General features: G+C 44.7%; 1 protein-coding gene across 6 annotated transcripts in view; it reads right to left on the reverse strand.

Annotated features, from left to right (window-relative positions):
• CCDC91 (coiled-coil domain containing 91) overlaps positions 1-22369 on the reverse strand; it is a 193662-nt gene that overhangs the window by 66880 nt on the left and 104413 nt on the right. For all 6 annotated transcript variants that reach the window (XM_053255620.1, XM_053255617.1, XM_053255622.1 and 3 more), the window contains 2 exons: positions 21010-21117; positions 171-263 (listed from right to left, as the gene is read on the reverse strand). In XM_053255620.1, coding sequence (XP_053111595.1) covers positions 171-263; positions 21010-21117 — 201 coding nt within the window. The remainder of the gene's footprint in view (positions 1-170; positions 264-21009; positions 21118-22369) is intronic.

A 22369-nucleotide genomic window follows, 5' to 3' on the forward strand; every position in this document is an offset into this window, starting at 1 on the left:
CAGTCACTGGAGGTACTGTGCTGAGCGTGGATAGGGCCAGTAACTCTCTCCCTGCTAAATAAAGAGAATCACCATGTTAAAAGGTGCCTCTTTGCCCAGTTAGCAGGGGACTCTTTGCCAAGTAACACATCAATGGTCTAAAAACTGCAGGCCTCATATGTAAAAAGTACCTTAAATTCCTGTGATCGTTCCAGCATGGATTCTTCCATTTTTTCTTCTAACATTTTGCGCTCCTTGTCTAGCATATCAAGAAGCCTTTGATGCTGTAAAAGAAGACAATTCACGGCTATAACTGCACAAAAGGCATTGATGTAAGTCAGCGCTGGTAAAAACAAATGTTCATTATTCTTGTTAGTTTGACTCAAGAAAACTTAGAACTGGACACTCATAGGAAGACAGGAAGCTACCATATACTGAGTCAGACCATTAGTCCTTCTAGATCAATATCGTCTACACAGACTGGCAGTGGCTTCTCCAAGGTTGTAGGCAGGAGTCTCTCTCAGCCCTATTTTGGAGATGCCAGGGAGGGAACGTGGAACCTTCTTCATGCAAGCATGTAGATGTTCTTCCCAGAGCAGCCCCATTCCCTAAGGGGGATAACTTACAGTGCTCACATGCAGTCTCTCATTCAAATGCAAACCAGAGCTAGACCCTGCTTTGCAAAGAGAAAAATTCATGTTTGCTACCACAATACCAGCTCTTGGGTGGTGATAGAAGTAGAGGCAAGTTGCAGGTTATGTGGATTATACTAATTGCCATCCTTTGTATACCAAAAGCTTCATTTCTTTCTATCTATATTCACCCGCTCTTCCTACTTCTCTTCTTATTAGCATTTTCAACTCTTTTTCAGAACATAACTAGATGTGATTGAGACAGCCATGTTTGTTGCATGCACACCTGTCTCATTTATGTATAAAGCGCGCGTGTGTGTGTGTGTGTGTGTGTGTGTGTGTGTGTGTTATTTTTACAATAAATAGCATACACAGATATAGGAAGCTCCTCACCCTCAAGCTTATATTTCACACTCCATCACTTTCCCCCCTGTACAGTTCTAATACAAGAAGTGAGTTGGGGTGAGGAGAAAGGTCCCTGAAAAGATGCAGCATGGTGAGGTAGGCAGAGGAAAGGAGAAGGTTTTGTTTCTATCACCTGGACACTTCCTTTGATGTAAAAAGACTGTATCCCCTGCTTTATATTCAAACATGACAGACATTTGTATAAATATGGCTGAACTTGTGGTTCGGCCCTAAGAAATTCAGAACAGACACTATTACAGACAGTCAGTTTGCACATGCACATGATCTAGTCTAATCTGGCTGTTGGAATTTGCCATTGCTCAGACCCTGAAGAAAAGCAGGATTCTGTGGCAGTAAAGTAAAGTGTGCAGTCAAGTCCATTTTGACTCCTGGTGCCCACAGAGCCCTGTGGTTTTCTTTGGTAGAATACAGGAGGGGGTTACCACTGCCTCCTCCTGTGCAGTATGAGATGATGCCTTTCAGCATCTTCCTATATCGCTGCTGCCCAATATAGTACCAGAGGAGATTCGAAGCAGCAACCTTCTGCTTGTTAGTCAAGCATTTCCCCGCTGCGCCACTTTGACCCCACCACAAATGGGTCTAGGGAATCAACATCCCCCAAGGGACAGAGGCCCCAGATAACAGCTGCCTGAAAAGACTCCAGTACCAAAGGTCTAAATGCTCCTAGTCAAGGCCCTATTTTTGCTAGCTCAATTCTCACTGGACAGCTTCCAGGTGATTCAAGCTTTGTGCTCAGTACCTGCTCCTGCTGCTTGTGATCTCTGCACCCTCAGGGTGGTTGGAAATGGACAATGGAGAGAGGACAGATGGAACATTGCAGCAGCTATTTCTTGGATAAGATAAAATGCAGGATCCACAATTAGTAAAAATTTTATCTTGCCTTTTAAGAAAAACAAATGGAAGTAACCACTGAAATCTTCTTGTTCACACTTTACACATTAATTTATGTATAAATCATCATTAACATCATTAAAATCACTCATTAGCTGTTTCCCTCAATCTTAATGTGGCTTCCATATACGGAACAAACACAAAATCAAAATGAACAGGGGCACTCCCAGGTTTTGCAGGGCCTGAGGTGAGGCACCAAATGCTGCCTTCCTCTACACTCTTGGTGGGGGCCACCCCCTTTTAAAATGGGCCTTTGCAAACTTTGAATGTGGTGGAGGGTGAGGGAAGAAGGAAGGTTGCCAGCAGTCTCCTCCTCTCTCCTTGTGCTTCTTGAAAGCTTTGCAAGGAGTTTGAGGAAAGGCATTCCTGCAAAGTTTGCAAGAGTCAGATACGTCCTGAAATAGTGTTGGTGGGGGGGGAGGGGGGGTCAGGTCATTTTGCTGCCTCACCTGTGTCCCAATAATCTACTGCCTGAAGTGACCACCCCTGAGAACAAAAATGCAATCAGAATAAAATCCAAGAACACACAAAATACAACTGAAAGAACAGTACAAAACCAAATAAGATTAATCTGTAGTACTAGTAGAGAATAGGGGTGTGCATGGACCGGTCCGGGGTCATGCAAAAGGCCTCTGGACCGGTCCGGAATTCAGCCAGTCCGGCAAGGGGGCGGGGAGTGTGTCTTTAAGGGCAAGGGTGTGTGTAGTACTCACCCCCACCCCACCGCTCTTCCCCCTCCGGCACTGGACATTTCTAAAATGTTCTTGGGGCGGCAGAGTTCCTCCCTGCCGCCCCTGCCCCCGTTGTTGTCTTCCAAGTTAACAAGCAGAAAAAGCTGGTGCCATGCATGCGCCTGTCGCGGCGCTTGCACCCGCCGCCGCCGGCACGCGCGCACCACAATGGGCACATGCGTGGCGCCAACTTTTTCTGCTTGTTAACTTGGAAGACAATGACGGGGGCAGGAGCGGCAGGGAGGAACTCTGCCGCCCCAAGAACATTTTAGAAAAGTCCAGCACCAGAGGGGAAAGAGCAGGAGGGGGGGTACCCCCCACCCTTAAAGACACACTCCCCCCAGTGCTGGACCACGCCTCCGTGGTTCTGTGCACATCTCTTCCCTACTAGAGGAGAGCTGGTCTTATGGTAGCAAGCATGACTTGTTCCCAGAGCTAAGCAGGGTCCACCCTGGTTGCATATGAATGGGAGACTTGTTGTATGAGCACTGTAAGAGATTCCCCTCAGGGGATGGAAACAGGCCTCAGTTAGGGGCAGATGGTTTCAAGTTCCCTCCCTGGCTTCTCCAAGATAGGGCTGATAGAGATTTCTGCCTACAACCTTGGAGAAGCCACTGCCAGTCTGTGAAGACAATACTGAGCTAGATAGACCAATGGTCTGACTCAGTATATGGCAGCTTCCTATGTTCCTACATGCCAACTAAAAGAGGTGAAACCCTGCTTCTAGCTACAACCATTCTCACCCTGGGCAGAGATGGAATCTGAAGCAGGCCACAACTAGACAACCAGAGGAGATGGGAGGGACAATGCAGAGGGAGGCAGTCCCTGGGATACATGGGACCTAGGCTAGGAAGGGCTTTAAAGGTAAGAACTAGCACCTTGAATTGTGCTCAGAATCAAATTGATAGCCAGCATAATTCAAATAAAATAGGCTGAATGTGTGTGCATCTTCTTACACCCACAGGAAGAAGTGCGGCAGCATTTGCATTAGCTGAAGCTTTTGAGTTGTCTTCAAGGTCAGTTCCACATGGAGCATATTATTGTCAGGAGCATATTGTAGTCAGTGCAATGTGAGATTTCCTCTGTTCAAAAAGGGTGGTGCCTGAGGAGCAGATAAAAAGTACTCCTTGTTGCATCTGCAACCTTCTTACCAAATAGCAGAATCGGTTCAAAGAAGCCCTCCAGGCACTATTCTGGCAGGGAACATCAAACCACACACACACACACACCCCACCGCCCCCAATCACAGGCAAATCAACCCACTCAAGGATCTGATCATCACCTCTGACATATCTGGATTTGTCAGGCAAACAAAGAGGAAATAGACTTTGAAGTAAAATCTGCACAGGCTCTCAGCAAAACTACAATAGAAGAGGAAGAACTATTAGCTTTAAGATGCACTCAGGTGCATGACAGTGTGTCCCTTTCCTCACAAAATAATAAAGAGCAAACCAAAAGTGTTTAAAGATTGGTTTTAGGGATAAACCGGCTATGTTGTTCAGTACAAAGTCTGCAAAATTAACAAAACATATTTATAGTTCATTCTCTTCAAGGGCCAATTTTGTTCCAAAACTTGGAGAGAGGCCTGATCAAGCTACCAAAACTGTTTTATATTGTTTTGCCAGAGCCATTGCAGCTGTCCCAACTAGTCTTCTCCAAGCTTGATCTTTAAAAGGAGGATCCCCTATGGACACACTTGAAAAACTTAAAATCTAGAGGGAGGAATTAAGGGAAGGGTTTATGTAAAATATTTTGGGAAATGATTCAGACAGGGACCATTTGCTAAAATAATTTCATCCTGTTCTTAAAGAATGTGGGGGGGGGGGAGTGTGTGTGTGTGTGTGTGTGTGTGTGTGCGCGCACACACACACACACACAAACTTGGTTTGGAAAACAGATTTAGGAAAATATTTCTCAGAGCAGATTTCCATACTGATGTGAACTTGAAGTGCTTCCCTTTAGTATCGGAGTGCAAAAAACCCAGTCACAATAATTCTGCAATTTCATTATACTGAGTATGGGTAAAACTAAAAATGCTAATCTTTAGCTTGTTTCATCTTGTTCTCAGTTAACTCTCACAAGCATGTGAAATAAATGTTCTCACTTAGCTTCCATAAGTTTGTATAGCACCAACAAAGGATAGGAACATAGGAAGCTGTGTTATACAGAGTCAGACCACTGGCCCATCTACACTGACTGGCAGTGGCTCTCCAATGTTTCAGGTAGCAGTCCCTTCCAGTCCTACCTGAAGATGCCAGGAAATGAACCTGAGACCCTCTGCATGATAAACAAATGCTCCACCAATAAGCTACAGTCCCATTCTCTAAGGGGGATATCTTACAGCAGACAGTGCCCGTATGTAGTCATCCATCCAAAGGCAATCCCTGCTTATCAAAGGGGACAATTCATGCTCACTACTGCCAGACTGGCTCTCCTCCCCTGATCTCTGACAAGGCAGTTTGTACAATTCTGAACCAGAAAATATGGTTCTGTTCAGGAACCATGAAATGCTTAGAACTTTATGCTTTTTCTGTCAAACTATACAGTATGTCATATTAATACGACAAAGACCTTCTGCCAGTGGAGAGTAGATGATACCTCCTATTGCACCAACTATTTATTTTAAATACTGCAAACTAACTTCTGAACTATCTATTAGCATAGTTGTTCAACAGAAGACCAACGCTTAGATGAATATGACGCTCTTTAAAACAAAAATAGGAGGCATAGGGGTATGTTAAACAGCTAGTCCTTGAGGTTACACAAGCCCTACAGAGATATAGTGGCAAAATGAAAACATTAAGTAAGGATATAATGAGCACAGAGTAAGTCCATGGAGATATTAGAGAGCCCTTGCCCACTCATGCGAGCACCCAAGGAAGCCTCTTACACTGCCACCTACTGGGGATGGAACCCTCTCCAAGAATAACCTTGAGTAAATGGATTAATTTCCTGAACAGCAAGTAAACAAACAAACAAACAAACAAAATATGGATTGGACCTCTTGGAACCCAGCATAAAGCAAAGATACCACATTTGTGTAAATTTACAGCACATCTGGGTAAACTGGGACTTGCAAGCCTCTAGACGCTGACAAAGGAACAGGCTGAGGGGGCATCGAGGAGCATTTTGGTTTGGCAGTGCTAGTGCTTGCCAGGGGACCACTCCACATATATTTTAGGGGGGGACACCTGCATTTCCATAGATATTACCTGATACTACAGCAACATGAACAATAATCTACTTTCATACTCTCCTTTAGAGTGCTCAGTATGCAGCACACCCACAGCTACTACACCATACCAGATCTGTATGAAACGTTACATATAACACATTATAATGGGCTTATAACCAAGAATTATAAGGCATTTAGGAGAGGCCTCTAGTGGCAGCACCATCAACTATATAGTAGGCATCTATCATCTTTTTCCCACATTGCCACTGTGCATTCTACTCCTTAGTGCAGGTCCTGTTGCTTTGCATAGCTATGCTATAGTACGATGCACAGTGCAAGATAACAGCCTTTATTTTTTATATCACCCTCAACTTAGGAATTCAAATAAGTAAAAATCAGCCGATTATTTTTAACATCAGACAAATTAAACTTTATCTGGAACACTTGTTTTTTCTTTTGACAAGAGTGAGACTGAATAAAGCACTTAAAATTATTTGCATGTTAACCAGACCAAAATATTATTCTTTTAATATATCTTTCTTTATTATTAAAAATTTGAAATATTCCTCCATGAAATCTTTTGTATCTCAGCATCTCTGTTATAGATCATCAGTGTTGCAACAGCTGTCCATACTGTTCTCTTGTAGTGAGAGAAATACTGTGCAAATCTGTTTATTTGGCTTCTTTGTCTACACTCAGCTAAGCAGCTTTCTCTTTTAGAGTTGAAAGAATGTTCAAGCATTAGATTACAAATTATATGAAGAAAAATAAGTAATTGGAAATGGGTTGTACAGAACAAAACAGAAGTACACCCTCTTTCTCAGAAACAGGTCTTGCGGTCACTCAGCTTATGTTTCATTCTAAAACTTACTACAAAGTGAGCAGATTTACTAGAAACAAGTAAATTAATATAATGATAATACTTAGTGGGCCACATGTTCTGCAGTGTTATGCTAATGTTTCAAAGTGGTCTACACTGCTGCAGGCATCTAAGCAAGCACCAGTAGTATTGTGCAAGAATTCAAATACTAAAAGTTGCACACCTGCAGCTTGAGAGCACAGCTTACATTGGAATGTGGGCCAATAGGAGACACTGCTGTAACACTGCAGAGCATGCGGGCCAGTATTTCTATAACAATATCTGCAACTATTCAAAGCGCTTTGCATACATTCTCTCAGTAATTATTTTGAACTTCCTTAGAAGGTAGGGTAACATTAGCAAACCAGAACAGATCAATCCCACCAGCCAGTTTTGCACCATGCATGGAAACACTGTCAATACACACCAATCACAAGGTGGCATGACCATGACATGTGGGCCCACATGATATGTGGGCCTGGAACTGAAAGACCTAATTTACAAATGGATATGGGGAGATGCCCCTATGGTGTCGCTCTACCCCATCAAACACAATATGGCAGACACAAGTATGCCACAGTGCTCTCCTGCATGACACACTATGGCACAGGCAGGAAGAGGCAGACACAGAGATCTGCCAAGGAAACCAGCACACAGAGGCTCAAATCCTACACCAGTCACACACAAACACTGCTGAGTACCAGCTTTTTGAGTGCACAACACAGAGAAGGAAGACAGTGGTGTGGGAGAGGCATGTAACAAACACAAAGGCTACCCAGGGCAAAGGTTTGTCTCCCCTGGTGAATAATATTTATCCATGGGATGACCGACAATAAGCAACAAGGAAAGTCACAGCTGCACCTTACAAGAGCAACCTCAATTAATTAGATCACTGCATAAAGCTCTGAGAAGAGAACATAGTGAGTCACACTCAAGCCCAGACAGAGAAAATGGTAGAATCAAGGTCAAATTCAACTTTTGATGTGAATAGCAATATCTGTCCATATTCAATGTGCAATCAGACACAAAATGTACAGTGATAATATAACACCTGTGCCTTTCAGCAAGAAGTTCTGGTAAGAATTAATCTGCCTACTTTCCTTTCACTATAATCCTAATTGATAATTACTATCTTTGTAAATTAGCCCACTTCAGCTTCAAACATTCATGTGTCCACCATCTTGAATTAGGGTGGATGACATAATCACAAATTATGCTGTTGAGCTGTCCCTATGTGACAATTGTCAAATTTGTGACAAATTTGATCCAATTCAGTTAGGTGGTTCACAAGTTAGCCCAATTGCACCTTAAACTTTCAGGTGCCTGCCATCTTGAATTGGGATGGATGACCATCATAAACTACAGCATTGAAGAGTCTCTATTTATTCCTGCAATGGTACCAAATTTGGTTTAAATCGGTTAGGCAATTCACAAGTTAGCCAACTTGCACCTCAAATGTTCACAAGTCTACCATCTTAAATTGGGGTGGATGACATCATCATAAACTATGCCATTGTGTCCCTACAGCTGTACCAAATTTGGTTCAAATTGGTCTAGGCATTGCAAAGTTGACAGGGACACTGACATGGACACACACTCAAAGAAAGCTGGGTGATCTCATAAGCATACCCTCTTTAAGGAAATTGCGCTAAAAATTCAAGTCATGCAAAAGAATACAATTTCTGCATGACTTGAATTTTTAGCCTACTTTCCTTAAAGTAGATGATGATGTAAAACATGACTGATAGCAATGAGAAAAATGAATTGAATAATACAGGCTTCTCTAGAACCCAGACCATAATCAAATGTTTTTCCTCCCTATGCCAAAGACACTTCCCGTAAACTCCACTGCTAATGACCACAGAGTCTTCACCAACGAATACAACAGTGTTCTGCATCTGCAACAGTGCTGTCAAATTCCCAGTCCAGAGGAGTCCCCTGGAGAGGACCTCCTCCCATTCCGAGTCCTATCCCAAGGAGAAATCAGAATCCTTTTTTAATCATGTGGGCTTGGAAAGTATCAGAACCAGTCATGGATTGCCTAAAAAGTATCTGATAAAAAGGTAACAACTAGAGCTGTAAAGACATCAGGTTGAGCAACAATGGAATTTTTCCCTGGTACTGACTGATACTGTACATGGGCTCTTTGGTGCTAGATGATGATACAAAGATGGATTGGAAAGACCCTGCAAGTCAATGTACAGCTGCTATTGTGTTGTGGGAAATCTAGACTATCCCCCCCCCCCCCCCAGGAAGCATTCCTCTTTTGGGACTAACAGTTTCACACCACTCTCTCACTGGAGGGAGGTGATGCATTCCCCCAGCTACTGCATCTATTATAATTTGCAGTGTGGAATGTGGTAGTATGGATGCTATGGGCACCTACTTGTATCATCACTACGAATCCCATTTCTGTGCCATTTCAAAAACAAAAAAACAAACAAAAAAAAACTTTATTTAAAGAGGCTGAGCTATCCTGCTCTACAAAACCCTTATACACTTAACCGCCCTCCCCCCCACAAGCAAGAAAACGCAAAATTACCATATCTTGTGGACGTTTATTCTCCCCCTACACACTCACTCACTCACTCACTCTCTCTCTCTCTCTCTCTCTTTTAAATACAAAAAACATAGGTATTGCAAGACCAATATTTGTTGCCTTTTCTGCACAATTATCTCATGAGTTTTCTTCCCAGCAGTATGAAAGTTATTAGCAAGCCTTCTTCTCCAAGTATCATAAGTAGACATGATTATTGCATTACTCAAAAGAACATGCTCGTCACTTCCTGGAAAGGACCTGGAGACCACCAGGGCTAGAGTATTGCTGCACTGCAGGGTTGTGCTACCTAAGGTTCCCAAAGGATGGTCCAGTGACTAGATCACCTTTGCAGCACAGAACCAGACATTAGGTTAGTCATGGCACTGTTTCCAAAAATGGCAACTCTGTGTTGCATTCTCCCACTCTCCCGGTAATATAGTTCTTGACAGTTGCAAATGGCAACTTGCAAAGGGCAGTTCCATGTCAAATTCTGCCATATTTCCCTGTAATGTTTAGACTCACTTACCTATATGATGGTGTCCCCACCCACCACTGTTCTGCTCCATATCTTTTCAGTGATAGCCTCATGTTGAGATTAATATCTAGTTCTGACCTCATTTTTTCATAATGCTGACTAATCATCAATGGAGGTTTTTCTCTCTGGTGAAAAATACCACAAAAGGGAATCTCAGTAAAAAATGAAACCCAAAACAAAAGTTTAGAAATAAACTATAATTTCTCCTGCAAGTAGTTTTTGGAGCAACAGATTCAGATGAAAACGTTTGATGCAGAGTCAAATATAAATACAGGTCCTGTGGTTTTTTTCTGATTCCTGTTTTAAAAATCTGACTAAAAGAAAAATCTCTTTCCTGGAATGTGAGTCAAAGAAGATACTGTAAACAGATTTAATCATGTCCACAACCAGTTAGATTTTTTTTCATATTAAGTCTGTGCCTGAGGAATCATGAGAATGTACTCTTCAGGTATACAGTTATATAGTTACAGCTGGTTCACAGAAACATCTTTCTACAAGCCAGTTCATTAAATAACTCAATTAAGAGATGCTACTGAAGTATAGTATATAAACCTGCTCTAATGAGTGGTTTTAACCATGAAGTTCCAAACAAGTAGGACACATGCTGCAACCTTATCCAGTTTGTAAACAGTAGCTAAGTATGCATTATTTTTTAAAAAAATATTATTTCACCTTTCTGTTTTGTCAAATGCCCATGATGGTTAACTGCATGTAAATGATCAACAGCAAAACCAAAACAAAATCATTACTAAATACTCTAAAAATAACCAAACTTTTAAAGGTTCAAAAACACATACATAGCTGCAGGTTAAACACAATTGGGGCAGTTCTAGAATAAGCCATAGCTGCAGGTAAATTGTTAATGCATTAAAAGACCATTATAACAGAGGTGTCATAGCATTTAGTAGGGGTGCACATAATACTGAATACCCCTATTCAATTGCTTGTGAGCAGGACTGGGTTGAAAATAGCCCTGCTTGAGCAGGGTTGAGTTTGATCCACTCCTGCAAGCCATGTGCCTCTGTTGCCTCCCCTCCGCCAAGGTTCCGACCAACTTACCTGAGGGAAGAGGCGACAGTGGAGGCAGACCTTCAAGGCCCTAACAGTGTTGTCTTAGCCCCACTGAGGCTAAGACTGGGACTATAAGCCCTTGCAGTCCCAGCAGGCAAACGGTGTCATACCCTAAAAGGCCTCCTTCCTGCGGAAAACAGTGTTCAGAGTGTCATTTCCCTGCCAGGGCTGCCAGGACTCATAGCCCCATTCCCAGGAGGGAAAAATGTTCCACTGTGGCCTGGAGAATCTGCTGCTGCCATCCACCTCCACACAGAGGTGCACTTAGGTAGCCAGGACCTAAAGGCCTTTGGAGGAGTTGCCCCCCCCACTGCAAGTTAGGCATCATTTTTTAACACACAGGTTCTTGAGGACACAAACCACACCACCTAAGACAGACCGAAGAGGATTTGTGGGGCCCCAGGAGGTTTGCAGGCCCTGGACTTTGGCCCCAAAGTCCAGGGATAAGAGCACTTCTGCCTCCACCCCTTCCTCCTGCCCGAAGTTACATTTGTATGGACATTTGGATAGGGAAAAGAGGAGATGGCAGAGCCAAACAGTGAATGACTGCTGCCACTTCCCATTTCCTCTGTCTCAAGACACTTTAAAACTGCCCTTGGGGTGGGCAGAAAGAGAGGCAGGGGAGGCTGATGGCAGATGATTGCTTACCAAGTTTTGAAGATGTGTATATGTTCACTTGGAACACATGCAAATTCACAGGAACTTTGGGGGCAGGTGGAAGAGATAGTCATTAATCCCTACAACAGAACAGGGATGTCTTTCTTTATATGGCAGTGGGAAGCTACCAAAGAAGGATGAGGAGTACCTTCTTATGTCACATCTGTTCATACTATGCCCTCCAATACTTGCACGCAGTTCTGAAAAGTTTGGGGGTAATGGCAACACAAAATTTATGACATAGGTGGAAGCTATACATATTTGCCTGTTATTCAATTGCAGAAACCACAAGGCAAGCCCTAACAGGCTATCACATGTTTTCCAGTAATCTGTATTGACCCCCGGAGTACTTTAAAAAAACAAATACATTAATCTGACTTTAGAACGGAAACACTTCCAATTTAAATGCAGCGTAATTTCCTATGCAAGGATGTCTATATATCAAAAGCAAAAAAGTAATGTTTACATAAAATGGAAAATTTTGTATTTTGCACTTAATTTACCAGGACTCTACAAATGAATCCAAGTTAAACCTAACATTTTTCCATATCTGCAGTTACAGATAAAACTTTTAGTATTTAATTTATTTCTTCAAGTCTTTCATACTTGAAGCTACAGTGAATTATGCTAAAATTAATTTAAATGACACCTAACCAGTGAAAGAAAAATGCAGGTATTTTAAACAAAATTGTTCATAATAATAAACATCCCTAATAATGTACTGTTATTTTCTAATAGTAATGTATCATCAGGAGTGCTGAATAAAGTATTCAAGATAGATCTCTGGGGGGGAAAGGCATACAATAAAATGATAATTTTATTTTTGCATGTTCAGTTTTTAAGTTAATTTTACTTAAAAGGTTCTAAGTGGCTTCTGAAACTATTTAAAAATTTAAATTTTAAAAAGTGAACAAAACATTCCCTTTCATAAGAACAGCCCTGCTGGATCAGGCCCAAGGCCTATCTAGTCCAGCATCCTTTTTTACACAGTGGACCACCAGATACCTCTGAGAAGCATACAGCAAGAGGTGAGGGCATGCCCTCTCTCTTGCTGTTGCTCCCCTGCAACAGTTATTTAGAGCCAACTTGCCTCCAAGTCTGGAGGTGACCCGTAGCCAACAACTAGTAGCCACTGGCATTGAGAGGCATCATGCCTCTGAGGCTAGAGATGACCCACAGCTGTCAGACTAGTAGCCATTGACAGACCTGTCCTCCATGAATTTGTCTAAGCCCCTTTTAAAGCCATGCAAGCGAGTGTCCATCACCACATCCCATGGCAGAGAATTCCATAGTTTGATTACGTGCTGTGTGAAAAAGTACTTCCTGTTGTTGGTCCTAAATTTCCTGGCCTTCACGGGGGCTCTTGTTGTGAGCAAGGGTTAGAGATGATCTCCTAGCGGCCCTTTTCCTCCGGTCAGTGACCAAACCATAATTTTCCAGTTTTTATGTTTTACTTAGGGCCTGGCTCAAGAATGAATCAAATTAGTCATGTCTACAGTATAAAAATACTACTTCCATTGCTTTACTTCACATTGGTCAATATCCAGGCTAACGAATTACTGATGCAGCAAACAAATAGCACACACTATGAGGGAAAAGTGATTGTCATTCATCTTGCCTTCCTTCTGAAGCTCACTGTGATGCCTGAAAACAGGGGCGTAGCGACGTGGTGGGGGCCTGGGTTCCGAACACAGCCACTGCCATAGTGGCTACCTCCTCCCTGGGCTCACCTCTTTGTCTCTTTGTGGCAGCAGCACTGCTGCCTCTGCCTCCTCCCTGCTGTTGCTGCTGCCACCGAAACAGCAGCAGTGACTCCTAGAGCTCTAGGAGCTGCAGCTCCTAAGCATTCCTGGCCACACACTATTAAAATGTCATGCTGAGTCAGGCCCTGACATTTTTATGGTTCCTGCGGCTGGGAAAAGCTTAGGAGCCACCGTTTCCCAAAATGCCATGCTCCAGGTTGTGATGTTTTTAACGGGCCAGCAGCTGGGGAAATCTTAGGAGCCCCAACTGCAGCTCTTGGAGCTTTAGGAACCACGATGGAGGTAGGGAGCAAGTGGGTGGGTGGGCGGGCCTGAAGGGCCAGGGAAACATGGCCCGTGGTGGTGAGAGACTTGTGTTCTTTGAAGATGTCTGCTCAATTGTACTGTAGCTCCTCCCATGCCTGAAAATATATCCCTGAGGGCTGTGCAGTGGTGTCCATTACTTGAGGATATATATTATACTGTGATGGTGTATACTATAATTATTTACAATAAACATATGTTTAAAAAGAAAGAAAAACACAACAATAGAACCATACAACCAATTCTGCAAACCCAAGGTAGCAGACTTGTATTCTGCAAACAGTAGCCTCTCATGCTACACAGCAAACTACATCTGAATCAGAGGGAATTTCAAAAACTGTGTGAGAGATGACACGGAGAATTCTGTTGTTGTTTTTAAAAGGGAGCGTTCAGAAATCTCACTTGACATTTACATGTTGTAGGGACCAGCCTCCCCACCCCAATAGAGTGAACAGGAAGTGAACCCCTGTCCTTGACTGACAGGCTGGTGACCTCTAGGTCTTGACCAAACCGTCCACCAGGTGGGTGGGACATGAGAGCTGCTGGGGTGTCTGGGAAGAAGAAGCAGGAAGTCTGTGAGGAGAGTGCAGAGGGACAGTGACCAGCATCTAGGTTCCAAGCTCACTCCCTGGCATCTCCAAGACAGGGCCGAGAGAGATTCCTGCCTGCAACACTGGAGAAGCCACTGACGTCTGTGTAGACAATACAGAGCTACATGGACCAATGGTCTGACTCAGTATATGGCAACTTCCTATGTTCCTAAACACTTTAAGTGAGGCGAAATGGGACATTACAAGTAGGGATGTGCACAAATCAATTGTTTTGATTTGATTTGTGGCCAAAACAACTCACCCCTGATTTATTTTGTATCCAAATCTATCCCCTCCAAATCACCCCATATTCAATTTGTATTTGCTTTGATTCAATTTGGATTCTGACCAATTCGGACTACTTAACAAGGTCCTAGGGGCACCACATTTGGGTGGAAGGTAGGTCCCCATGGGTGCCATCTAGCATCCAAATTTCAAGGCAGTGGAACACTTGGTTGATTTTTAATGTATTTCTTCAGTTTTTACTGATTTTGAACATTTCCGCCATAGGAAACAGCGGGGATGTCATGGGCATGCAGGAAGACTCCGAGGAGGAGCTGAAGGAGGGGTCGGAGATTAGAGCAGAGGAGGGAGGGCAAGGACCAGAAGTTGCAAAGGAGAGTGGGTCCAACACATGGGGAGTTGAAAATGAATTAGAGCCAGGTGAAGCAGTTCTTGTGGAGGAGGCACAGCCAGTCTCAGCTATGGAGAAGCATCAGTCCAAGAGAGCAAGAGTTAAGGAACCGCATGCGCAGAACAACAGGCAAAGCTGCTGACTCAGCAACTCTTGGTTAACAGCACCGGGGTTTCAGCCTATTTAAGACGATTGCACCACAGCTACCCTGCTGATAGCAACGACAATTTCCTGTGAGCTATTCGGCTATGTTTGTGTATTGCCTTGACCGTGTTTGGACCCTGGACTGTGTTGACCTTGCCCATGGATTTTGATTTGGACTCTGTTGGATTGATTGGATTTGACTCGGACTGAACCTGATATGGAGAATTTCTTCCTGTAAGACTTCGCTATTCTACTTCTGCCTCTGCCTGTTTTACGCTCTGTCTGGCTAGCCTGACAGATTTACAACAAGGGATTTGGAGTTGCCATTTCTTAAACCTAAAACAGATCCCCAGCTTTCATTAAAAGAAAAAGAAAAATCTAAGCTCTAGCCCTTGTAGAAGTGGAGTTATGGAGCAAAATGTCCAATCATTATTTTTGAAGTGTATGGATTCTTTGGTGTTTAATAACATTTCCTCATAATGTATCCCTATGAGGATTCATTGCACACCTTCGTTTCTTCTGTTCATTTTGATTATAATTGGACAGTGCCAACTGTCAACTGCCATGTGTCAACTACACACAGGGGTACTCTGTTTATTTTTAAGGTATTTTTGAAGTGTTTAGATTCTCTGGTGTCTTCATTACACACCTTCATTTCTTCTGTTCATTTTGACCCCACTGCTTTGCAGGTGGGGGTGGGAATTAGTGGCACCCCATGTTCCAACTATCCCACAAGCCACTGGGTACTCAGTTTATATTTTAGGAATTTTTTAGGTGTTTAGACTCTTTGGTGTGTAATGAATCCTCATAGGGATTCATTATGAGGAAAGGTTATTAGACAGCAAAGTGCCGAAACACTTGGAAAAAACCCCTAGAACATAAACTGAGTAGTACCCCACAGCCTTGCGGGTGGGAATGGGGTGTAGTTGGCACATGGCAGTTGGCACTGTCAAAAAGAAAGTCAAAATGAATAGAAGAAATGAAGGTGTGTAATTAATCCTCATAGGGATTCATTGAGGGAAAGTTATTATACACCAAAGAATCCAAACACCTGAAAAATAGTGACCACACATTTTGCTCTATAACTCCACTTCTACAAGGTCTAGAGCTTAGCGCTTTTTTTTTTTTTTTTAAATTGAAATCTGGGAATTTGAGGGAATTAATAGGAGCGATGTGAATCTCACATCAATTTGAATCGAATCAGGCACGATTCAATTGGTACCCGAATCCAGCAAATGGACCACAGGGGTGATTTGTTTTGTCTCCAAATCACCTGAATCAGCTAGATTTGGGTATAAATCGATTTGTACCTGAATCAATTTGTGCATCCCTAATTACAAGAGGGACTGCCCCAAGGCTAAGGCCCCATTGAACCTAGTTGGTCTTAGGGGCCAAGGTGGCAGAAACCCCTAAGGGTCTACCACACTATTTCAACATGGAAGCTATTCCACACAAGAGGCGAGAAAATGCGTGGCTCGATGGGCATCAAGTCACCGCGTGGCAAGACACTGGCACGACCATCCGATTGTCAGTGCCCAGTAGCTTGCTCAGGCCTCACTACTTCTGGCAACCTTCTCCAAGGGCCCAGGCAGAAATGCTCCTGGTGAAGCTACCTATCGAGTGGGATGGCTGGGATGGAGACTGGGAGTTTTGCAGTGATGGAGGGTCATCCCTATGCCATGCTGATCAGGGCAAATTTAGCTGACCATGTATGGGAGACTATTCATCTAAGAGAGAAGGATCCAGTGATGGTGGAGTGGGAGAGGCTGACCCAAGGTACCTGGTACCAGCCAGCACCACCTCTTCAGACTGGAGGTACACCTGCAGACAGCACAATCGGTGGGGAGAGGCCAGGACCCATCCTGAGCTCTGAGAGGCCCAGTGAGGGAGAGGCCCAGCTACACCCAGGAACAGAGGCTGATTTCCCCAACATGGAACACCTGCTACAGGCAAGTGGCCTGGGGGGAGATGCGGTGGAGGAGGCAGAGCTGGAGAAGATGCCAGGAGCAGCCATCAGCAGCACAGCTAAAGAGTTCCAGAGGGAGCAATAGGTAGACCAGTCTGGTGCAGCTGAAAGAGGAGGTGAAACTCAACCCACCACCTGTCAGCAAAACACTGAGATCCCACATCATCATCCGGAAGGAGCTGCTATATCATATCTCCCTAAAAGTCACAGGGAGGGGTGCAAACCCCAGAGGCAACTTGTAGTGCCACATGTGCATCTTAAAGCTGGCACATGACCACCCAATTGGACACATGGGGGGGGGAGAACCAAGGAAAGAGTAAGGTCACGACTGAGTACATTAAATCCTGTGATGTTTGCCAGAGAGTGGGGAATAACCAGGACAAGGTACAGGCCCCTTTATAACCCTTACTTGTCATAGATAGCCCATTCCAAAGAGTGGCAGTAGACATCCAACCTATCTAACCCAAGACCCCTCAGGGGAAGCAGTATGTACTGACTCTGGTGGACTATGCCACTAGGTGGCCTGAGGCGGTTGCCCTGACTCGAATAGATACAAAGACTGTAAGACAGGCTCTAGGGTCAGTTGGCCTCTGGAAGTCCTGATGGATGCAGGTAACAATTTCCTATCTGGGGTGATGGAGAAATTATAGAGCACCCATAGGGTGGAGCATCTCACAGCCATGCCTTATCATCACCAGACAAATGGCTTGGTTGAGAAATTCCAGGGGACTTTGGGGGCCATGATCTGGAAATTTATTAATGAACATTCCAATAACTGGCTTGGTGCTCTCACAGCTATTGTTTGCCTTCAGAGCTGTGCCACACCCGAGCCTGGGATATTCTCGCTTTCAGCTAATCTATGGGAGAGATGTCAGAGGGCCTCTGGAACTAGTTCGACATCAGTGGGAGCGAGAAGACTCTCCACAGGGAGAAAACATATTGGACTTTGTGGAAGCTCCAAAACACACTGAAAAAGACCCTACGCCTCATACAGCAGAATCTGTGGGAGGCCCAAGCAGAGGAAAAGGCTGGTATGACCAACATGCCAGGGATCATGTCTTTGAGTCCAGAGACCAGGTGTTGGTCCTCAGGCTGGTCAGAACCCACAAGACCCATGCGGCCTGGGAGGGCCCCTATTGTATTAAAGAAAAGATAGGCTCAGTGAACCATGTCGTGGAGTTCCCGGGGACCGATCTCAAACCCAGGTTGTATCATGTGAACAGACAAAAGCCCTACCACTCCAAGGAGGCCTGGGTGTTCAACATCGCCCTGGACCTCATAGATGGGCTGGAAGTTTTGGAGGATCCATGCCTAGGAGCTCGCCATGGGGTTGGGATAGAGGAAATACCCTGGGCTCCTACCCTAACTACTGAGCAGCAGCAGGAGGCCAGGAGGTTGTGCCAGAAGTTTGGGGGGCTCTTTGCAGCCCAGTCAGGGCATATCCAACTAGCTACCCATTCCAATGACACTGGGGGAAGTAGCCCTGTCTGTCGTAGGCATTACTCAGCTGCCCCTTGGCATAGATTGTCAGGGGAATCCATTACACATGCCCTTAGGACTATCTAAGCTTTCTCCACCATCTATCTAAGGTGTGCCCATGGCTAATTCCATGCGTAGTAGTTCTTGCGAGAGTCCACGAGCAGAAGCACTGTGGTGATTGGGCAGTGGAGATTCCATGTGCAGATAGGGAGGAGGAGCCTGTGAGAGCAGAAGCACCATGGTGATTGGGCAGTGGAGATTCCATATGAAGATAGGGAGGAGGAGCCTGTGGCACCGTGGTGATTGGGCAGTGGGTGTTCCATATGCAGATAGGGAGGAGGAGCCTGTGATGGTTAAGGTCAGTTGGAATACAACTGTTACTGGTCAGAAGATGTTCTTGATTGTAAAGGAGAGGAATCTCTTTATATAAAAGGACTAGTATTTTTAAGCTCGTTATAATAACGGGCGCTAGCCTCCCCCCCCCCTTTTTGCATTCTTCATCTCTTTTTCTTTTTTGCTGTTGTTGTGTTTGTTTGTGTCCCTGGTGTTTTTTCTTTCTTTCTCCCTGTCTGTCTCTCCTCCGTCATTTTCTCCCCCTCTCCCTTGTCCCTGTGTCTCTCCTTCTTACCTCCCTTTTCCCCCCGCTCTTTCTTCTCCCTCATTTTGTTCTGCCAGTCTGTGGGTGCGTGCGCAAATAACGGGTTTTTGGCCCCCCCGCCCCTGGCTGTGGGTAGGGGACTGCTTGTGATCATTTTTTTCTTGGGGGGGGGGAACTGTGGCCGCTGTTCTAAGCTGTGTATATCTGTTGTGTAGTGTTGTCTTTGGGTTGTGTGTTGTGCTTGGTGTTACTATTGGTCACTATTTGTCTTGTTAGGGTTCTGTTGTAGTGCTTAGTGTAACATTTTTTTTCTAATTGTTGTTCTAGTTTCCAGAGCTGTTTGCAAAGAGGAAGTGAGGAGCTCGCAAAAAGAGCTCCTCTCTATGCTATGTTGCTGCCCAGACTGTTGCAATGGACGCTAATGACGCAATAGGCGTCCTTCGCGTCCATACCGGCAGTCTGGGCAGAGGCTAACCCCAGGGAGGAGCTGTTTTTGTAAGCTCTTCACCTCTTCTTGGAGGTTTTTTTAACCTTTTTTCTTTTTTTGTTTCTGGCCAATTGCCGCGGGCTGCATTGGGTAACTTGGGTTTGGGCTGCTGGTTGGGCAGGAGGGCGATAGGCGGGGGCGGCGCAATTACCAAGGGCGTTTTTGGCACTTAATCTTGGGGGGGAGGAAGCGGGGAAGGTGATTTCTGGGCACCATGGAGGGCGGGTGAGTGGGCGCTATTGCTTTGCTGTAATTTGTTCTGGCTGGTGTGGCAGGCATCGTTGGCGGCTTCGCTGCCTCCTCGCCCGGCTTTCCCGTCCTCCTGTTTGCACTGGCCGGCTTCCCCGTCCTCCTCCTTGAGCGGGCGCTATTGCTTTGCTATAATTTGTTCTGGCTGGCGTGGCAGGCATCGTTGGCGGCTTCGCCGCCTCCTCGCCCGGCTTTCCCATCCTCCTGTTTGCATTGGCCAGCTTCCCCGTCCTCCTTCTTGTCCTTTCTTCCTCCGGGCGGGCAGAGGCGGGGGCCAGGAGAACCGGCCAGCATGGCCGCCTTTCCCTGCCCGTCCCCGCCGTCTTTCCCTCCCGTCCCCACCGTCTTTCCCGCTGTTTTTCCATTTCGCCATATTTCCCAGTCCTTTCCTCCTCCGGGCGGGCAGAGGCGGCGGCAGGAGAACCGGCCAACATGGCCGCCTGGTCCCTTTGTCCGTTTCTGACTCGGCGTGTTCTGGGCATGCGCTCCGCGCATGCCCAGAACCGCCGAGGGAGGCACGAACACACGCTTGGTGTCCGTCCACGGACGGACACCAAGCGTTTTATTAGAGAGGATAGTGGGCAGAGGTCTGCAAAGAGAGGGGTTGCGAGGGAGGAAAGAGCCCCTTCAAGAGAAGGAGGCTGCCATTGTGCGAATTAGATGAGGAAACAAAATGAACAAGATCTGTTAACTCAGGAATGGGGAGGTGGGGAAGGAGAGAGAGGGGGGAGGGGAAGAAAGACAAAGAGTGAGTGGAGGAGAGAGAAAGAAGGGAGGAGAAGAGAGAAGGGTGAGGGACAGGCTCAAGCCTGTCAGCGGCCTGAGGGGAATGAGTGGCCATGGCAGCACCTATTGGCAGCAAGGAAGGGCCTTTGGGGCTACCGAGGCCATTAGCAGAGGAAGGCAGGCAGGCAAGGGACGGGCCTGGGCCTGTCAGCGGCCTGAGGGGAACAATTGGCCATGGTGGTGGCGGCAGCAAAGAAGGGACTGGTCAACCGCTGCTGCTGCTGCTCCTGTGGGGAGGAGCAGGAATGGGGCTTGGGTGGGGAGGTCTCTGGGGAGAGGGAGCTGCAGCCTTGCCAATAGGTGCCAGCAACGCTGCAGCCATGAACAAGAAGGGTGAGGGGGATGGAAGCAACTGGATGGACAAGGAGCAGGAGTGCAGCTCAGGTAAGGGTGGAGATATATCTGAGGTGATGGGGGGTATGCTATGGGGTAAGAGGAGCAATCAAGTACTAGCGCACAGATGCTCTGCATGGGTTAAACTTGTTTATATGAACTTCTGTGGCAAGAAAAATTACCTGAGCAATAAGCATTTCTTCACACTTGTATGCCTGTTTTTCAACTGCAGATACATACTGCTTTTCAATTGCTTCTTCACGTTGCTGAACTGTAGACTGTAGTAGGGCCTGAAAGAAAGAATACAGAAAACTAGCATAAATGCAGAAAACAGCCTTATATTATAAACTATTTTTTCCTCACACATTTCCTATTAAGCAATATTTGCATATAATTGAAATTTGACAGTAATGTATACCCACAGATATATACAACTTCTAAATAAAGTTCTACATTACTGTTACTAAAATCACTTTTTGATTCTCATGTTCCCTGTAACAATCTTCTGTATAAAAGACCAGTAACAGATAGGGAAGGTGTGCAGTCAGTCCTGCTAAACATATACAGTTCAGTGGGACCACACAGGATGAAAGACATATGAAAGCCATTGGGGGTGGCGGGGGAGCCAGACATATTTCATTGGCTGACAAAACTCCACATCCTCTAAGCACACACTGTTAGATCCCATGGGCCAAGCATGATCTTCACAACCACAAGTCAAGTAAAAGCAGATGGAAATAATGTTATTTAAAATATAGAAGCAATGGCCCAAAATAGTTCACACTTCGAATGGATCGAGAGTGAGACCTGGGGAAAAACATCACCACCCCAAACAACTCCAACATGCAAATAAAATTAGAGCTATACATGGTTCAAGAAAGCAAAAATTAAATTTTTCCCCTACTGGGAAAAAAAAATCCAATATTGAACAAGAAGCCAAATTCGCAATATATCCAACAATTTCCTTCAACTTACTGATATTTTTTACCAACTCTCATCTTTTCCTCAGTGGTACTGTGTAATTCTAATTAAGCCTAATACCATATGCTATTGACATTATTCCTTTCTAAAAGATGTTTTTACATATAATCCATGCAGAGATATATTTTACAGATATCATTCTATGCATAAAAATTCAAATACTTCTGAGGAATGAACTGTTTGCAATTACAATTAGCTAAAAGAGGCGTATCTTATACAAAACAGAACTTTGGCATGGTCAAGCAAGCAAAGTATTCCAAATGTCTTAAAATAGATTCTTATTTCAAAAAAACAGTAGATGTACTTGGGAAACATTAAGAAAAATGTTGCATATATGCAAAAAGTATGGAACAGACTTCTTCTTTTTAGAACTCACGGTCAACATTTTCCATTTACTTGTCTATGCAAATAGCAGTTTTGCTAAAGTAAACCAATGGCAATTGGAGATTTTTGAGTAAGCCTTGGTGGGTCCTGTCTCCTAGTCTAGTGGGAGGGGTACTGTTAAAGGATACTAAATGCTCTTCTGTATTCCTCAGAGAATATTGGCTTTCAATATCACCT

The sequence above is a fragment of the Hemicordylus capensis genome, chromosome 5, assembly GCF_027244095.1.
Source record: "Hemicordylus capensis ecotype Gifberg chromosome 5, rHemCap1.1.pri, whole genome shotgun sequence".
Taxonomy (NCBI): Eukaryota; Metazoa; Chordata; class Lepidosauria; order Squamata; family Cordylidae; genus Hemicordylus; species Hemicordylus capensis.